Source organism: Cornus florida, unplaced genomic scaffold (assembly GCF_030987335.1).
Source record: "Cornus florida cultivar Cherokee Brave unplaced genomic scaffold, ASM3098733v1 CherokeeBrave_3.0.0_Hap2_Chr11, whole genome shotgun sequence".
NCBI classification, from domain to species: domain Eukaryota; kingdom Viridiplantae; phylum Streptophyta; class Magnoliopsida; order Cornales; family Cornaceae; genus Cornus; species Cornus florida.
The window spans coordinates 91,727,981-91,733,980 of NW_026775581.1; the positions used below are offsets into that span (position 1 = coordinate 91,727,981).

At 35.9% G+C, this 6,000-nt stretch overlaps 1 protein-coding gene across 1 annotated transcript; it reads right to left on the reverse strand.

Moving 5' to 3' along the window:
• Positions 1 to 207: 207 nt before the first annotated feature.
• Positions 208 to 5,403, reverse strand: LOC132282686 (protein HOTHEAD). Its single transcript, XM_059784436.1, has 6 exons — positions 5,096 to 5,403; positions 4,865 to 4,962; positions 2,739 to 3,380; positions 1,884 to 2,272; positions 767 to 1,332; positions 208 to 631 (listed from the first exon to the last, which is right to left on the reverse strand). Exons 2-6 carry the CDS (start codon positions 4,953 to 4,955, stop codon positions 577 to 579), a joined length of 1,743 nt encoding a protein of 580 aa, XP_059640419.1. The 5' UTR covers positions 4,956 to 4,962; positions 5,096 to 5,403; the 3' UTR covers positions 208 to 576.
• Between the last annotated feature and the right edge of the window lie 597 nt (positions 5,404 to 6,000).

The window sequence follows — 6,000 nt, forward strand, 5'->3', positions numbered from 1 at the left end:
AAAGGATTGTCTGTTTTATAGTTAGGTTATGGGGTTTTGCAATTGGTTTGCATTTGTACTCATGGGGTGTGCTTGTTGTTTTGCCTCATGCTTTTCCATCTCTTTTGGGGGCCCTCTGTACATTCCTTCTCTTTCTATAAAGCTTACCTTTTAACTTAAAAAAAAAAATAGCAGGAAAAGGCACTACCCTATCAAAGGTATAAGCAGTACTTGTCAATCACCAAAAGCACTAGAAATAAGCAACCAAACCAGATGCTCAAAAACACTACACTAGGATATTCCAAATTTTGGACAACTCATTTGTAGCAGCTCCAATATTTTTTAAGCCAGCCATACTCAAATCGACCAATTTACCGGAAAATGAAGTTCAACTAGCTAGTAACTGTGTATTTGTGTGTATATTTTCAAATAACCATAACCACTAAAGAAGCCACAAAGATGACCGAATTAATTTGTCCTTTTTTTTTTTTTTTGAGAGACGTTATTGTGAAATCCAACTCAATAAGTATTCATGACTCATACATGCATATAGGTCACATCATCCTCAAAATCAAAATATACATTTAAAGTTGATAATTACTTTGAATTATCGCTTGCAAGTCTCTCACTCAGTATCCTAACTCCCATGTACCTGCATCATAGCCAAAAAAAAAATTGTCTGAATGAACATTATAATAGTAATAATCATATAAATGACAATATATATATGACAACGCTAAATGTATGTTATATATCTAAATATATACATATATATTAAATTAATTACCTTCCAAGCATCATAACAGTGGCTTGAGGATTAGTTCCAGGAGAGTAATTGAAGGTGGAACCATCGATAACTCGTAGTGCATCCACACCAAGAACTTTATAGTCATGATCAACAACCCTATTAACTTGGCAGCCTCCATGGTAGTGCCATATGGTCATGACAGTGTCCTTACAAAATTGTTCCAGCGACGTGGAAGTGTTGTTGTGCCTAGGCAACAAGTTGACCGGAGACTGTGCTGTCATGTTGAGAAGGGCCGGCACTGATAAAAAATCGAATCTGAATTTAGAGAATGACCTAGATTCGATTATCCTCTCAATAATCCTAATGCCCTCGACACATCTGTGTAAGTCCTCAGGCTCCTTGAAGTAATTAAATGTGACGGATGGATTGTCGTTAGGGTTCTTATTTCGGAGCTCTAGATGGCCAGTTGAGAGGGGTCCCATGATCTTCTCAAGGATGAATCCTCCTCTAAAAGCTGCTTCATCAAGACTACTCATGCTTTCAATTGCTTTGGCTATGGCTTCTGGTGTTCTTTGTTTTGGCGGGACTGTAGAGAGCTGGCCAATCTGCAAATGTGTAACAAATTATACAAAAACTTAATTTCTTATTTTGAAGTAAAAATGTGATACAAATTTTACACTTCTTGGAGTGGTCTACTAGCCTTGAAATGGAATATATGTAACGGATAGTTTATAACTGAATTTCAGTTAGGTTTACTGGGCTGATTTTATTGGGCTGCTCAATGGCCCACTTTGATTGGAAGGTTTTTCTAAAGTCTGGACTATTTTGTTTAGTCATTGACCAGTCTTGGGGATAGCCCAACTCTGTAAATATTTGCAATATATAAAATAAAAATACAAACATATGATCAAGAACCACCATTTTATAGCCCGCCCTCTACAATAGCTTTCTAGTTATACTACTTGGACTATGACATTAGTTATTGACTTATTGTTAATTATTAAATAGAGCTTGTATAATTCTAACTAATAATATATTATATATATTGAAAAAAATCCTTTTTCAAAGTTGAAATGATATGGAATTATAATATTTTTACACAATTATAATGACTTAATAAAAATTGGTGAAATGAAATAAGGTATATATAATATACCTTAGGAGAAAACATGCCAAAGTCTCTCTGTGGGCTTCCACCCGCGAAGTTTTCTCCACTGGCAGCTTCAATATAGCTCCCGAACTGAGTGATTCCGACAACTTGAATGAGGGACACCTCGACGGGGACGGGAGAGGGAATGAAAATGGCATTCATAGGGTTATCAGACATGCCTTGGCCAACCAAGGGCTGGTGGTGCACCACCGTGATGTTATGGGCCTTGAGGTGGTCTTGAGGGCCCACTCCACTCAACATCAGAAGTTGCGGGCTTCCAAGTGCACCTGCAGATACAATGATTTCATTCTTGGGCCCTCTATTTAGATATGCTCTGTGCTTAATCCCGGACGAGTCTCTGAAGGCCACTCCATGGGCTAACGGCCTTGTTTTACCTAAAGAGAGTGAATCATTTCACTTAATTGTAAAACAAATGAACCAATCAACCAACCATGTACCATAGGGCTTGTTGTCCAATGGTCTCAAATATTCCATGGTTACAATTCACGCTTTTAATTTTCATTGCCAATATATATACAACTAATTCTAGTTGGACCTATTTCCTCAAATGATTCTTATCTCTTTGATACAGTAAAAACAGAGTGAAAAAAATGAAAATTTATGTGGCAAATCCGGTGATGATAATAATGCAGTGGATTCAAAGTGTAATTCGATCCACTACATTAAAAAGATAAAAATTCTTTTAATTAATGGACAATAATCAAGATGGTACAAACTCTCTGACAAAAAGTGTTAGTCTCTATCAAATACCAAATGAATTATGATTGTAGACCATTTAATTATTTCTGAGAGTAAATCAAACAAACTTTAATCAAGTGGTTTGAGAACCTTTTTACGTACCTTTAATTCGAAACAAGATCTTATGAACAGAAGCATGCAGAAGAACAGTGAGTCCCTTAGGGTTTGCATACTGGAGCAAATCAGCAGCTGTATGCCGGTGACCGTCACGGTCGAATATGGTCCCACCAACCTTAGTCCCATTCAAATGATCATACGTGAAACCATTGTAAGGCAGAACACCAACTTCAACCAGTCCATCCCTCACCGCAGATTGCCACTGCATCATCGGTGGCTCAAATGCCACCACCTTTTCCACCCACTGGTACGAATCGTTCACCAGCCGGCCGTCCCATCCCACTTGCCTCACGTAGTCCGTGGCGGCGCGTGTGTAGAACCCTGCATTCAGGCAGCTCCCACCACCCAAAATCCTACCACGGGCGTTTATGACTCCGTCCTCGGAGATGAAACGCTGCGACGGAGATGTTGGGGAAGGGTCGGAGAGTGGTTGGCCGAATGCGGCCAAGTCGGTTATGTTAGGGTTTCCATAGGGCGAGCCACCTCGTTCAAGTAGTAGGACACTGTAGTTTTGGGAGAGAGTCGCCGCCAAAGGGCAGCCGGCGGTACCTCCGCCGATGATGATGTAGTCATAGTATGATATGTCCGGGGCTGAGGTTGCTTCATGCATGAATGTGTAGTTTGAGGCTGTGGAGAGAGCCAGAGAATAAAATTAGTTAAAATTATACTATTTTCGTTTATTCTTTCTTTCTTTCTTTATTTTTAAAATATATGTCTTCTTTTTTTTTCTTTTTCTTTTTTTGATAATTTAGACGCCTAGCTTGCAGAACTCTCTCTCGCACAAAAGTGGTGGATTTTGGTAGGTGTTTCGTTGTGAGAGAGTCAATTAAACCGAATCTTGTATGTCATTTTCATTTAATTAGAAAAACGTAGAAATTGACTACTCATATTTTTGCCAAACTTTGACAGAGAAGTACAAATGAGTGGCTAAAGTACTTTTGTGCATTTAGATTTCAAATTCAACCCCATTTGTGAAATCACTTTTAAGGAATGAGTTAAATTCTTACAGTATATCACAATTTTAGTAGAGGGCATGCACATGTGACATGGCATGAGTCGAAGGGTTATGAAAAACAAAAAAAAAAAAAAAGGGAGAAAAAATTGTGCATGTGTTCGTTCTCTAGAAATTGCAGTGAGAAAACAACAATGCATTTAAAGAGTCATTATGAGGGAAGGTGTTAGTTGCAACTAATTAAATGCAGGAAAGAAGTGGAAAATTTAATGATACCATCAGCAACTTTTGTTGGTAGTTGACACTTGACGTTACAAATTTAACCAAACTAAGTGTTTTCTTTCTGTATACAAATTAAAGTTTATTTACCAGGGGAAAAAGTGTGTAAAAAAATAAAAAATAAAAAAGTACACCAACGACTAAGACATCATGAGCTTTGGGCATGTAAGCCCCATAAAGGAAGTGCATTACTTAACTAACTTTTTTGCTTATTTATGTAACACACGGAAAGGAAGCCAAAAGATGAGCAAATAAATAAAATTTAAAAAAGAAAAGAAAAGAAATTAAACTTTTAATTGAATCGATCTCTAGCATTTCCCACTTTGGTGAAACCCTTATGTTTGCAATTCCTAGCATTTCCCACACTCCTTTTATATTTGTCAAACTCAAATAATTTTGCCTTCAGAGTTTTGACTTCACATGAGAAGAAAACACTACTAGGAAATTAGAAGAACTAAAGAAAAAATATTCTCACTTACTTACCAAAATATATATATATATATATTCTCACACACACACACACACACACAAAAAAAAAAAAAAAAAAAAAAAAAAAAAAAAAAAAAAGAGATCTTTAAATCCGGTTTAACCCAAAGAAAAACACAAGTCATGCATTCCTGGTTGTACATTTTGGACCAACAATTTCCGCCATAAAACGACATATAATTCCTTAATTATGTGAAAATTAATGCTATCAAGAGAATTTTCTGGTGACAACAATTAACCACAAACTCGATCTCTTTATATTAGTAATCACTGGATTGCGATGTTTATTATGCTTTTAATTTTAATTCTTATTCATTTCAAAAACTGTTAAATGTGTGATGAGAGACTGCCTAGCTAGAAAATTAGCATCAAAATCCAGGTAAATTTTTCATACCTGTTTCCGCGAAACAAACGCCATGAAAGAAGAGAATCCCAGCAAGAGCAGCAGCACATATCAATCTCCAGTACCACCCAAAATCCATCATGCCACACCTAATGATCAGTAGTACTCTCACTCAACAATATATTCCACCATAGATGAGTCTTTAATTGTATATATATGATATATATATATATATATATATATATATATATATAATGTTTGTATATTTAAAGGAAAGCAAACCTGATATTCCTTTATATAACCTTTGAAGCTGAACGATTTATGCGGCAGTAACTTCAAAAGGGTACAAAGATTTCTGGTTAGATATATGAGGGACCAATAGCTACTACAAACAAAGTATATGGTTGTAAGGACTAAAAACACGTAAAGATTGAAGAAAATGCAGGAAGTGTGAGACACACAATAGGCTAGTGTTTTGGCAAATTTAGAGCCAGACAAAGGCACACACTAGTAGTGGTTGTGCATTTCACTTACTTTGTAAAACCATATATATATAAATTAAAGAAGCTAGTCGATACTAATTAATAGTCGAAATGAGTTTGTTTGAGAGAGAGAGAGAGAGAGAGAGAGAGAGAGAGAGAGGGGAAGAGAGTGAGTGAGTGAGTGAGTGAGTGAGTGAGTGAGAGAGAGAGACGTTAGTCGGTGTGAGTTTATTGATAACTGCATTTAATTAATGCCTGCACATGGCTTTAAATATTTTTTCATAAATATTGTGGAAGATGAAGACATTTGTAGTCTTATCATGTAGGGCTTCAAATAAGTGTGGCTTTGAGCTTCAATGTTTTATTTGAAAACCATTTTAAAGTCTTAACTGTCTAACCTATTTGTTCAGACCAATAAAAGCCTTAATTGTTTTGTTTTAATGAATTGGTTAAATTGTTTGGCTAAGATAATGAAGTGACTAAATGGCCTAGACCGTCAAATTAAAATAAATTATCTATACTCTATTGTGTATTGTGATTTAAGATTTTGATAATGAAAAGAGAAAGAGTTTTTAGTTTCTTGTTTGTGAAGAGAAAGAGGAAGTACCATATTTTTCTTCTTTTCTTTTCTTTTTCTTTTTGCCCTTTTGAGCTATATCATAGATGACTCTTTCTTTTTTAACTCTGACGTAACTTAACCAAATC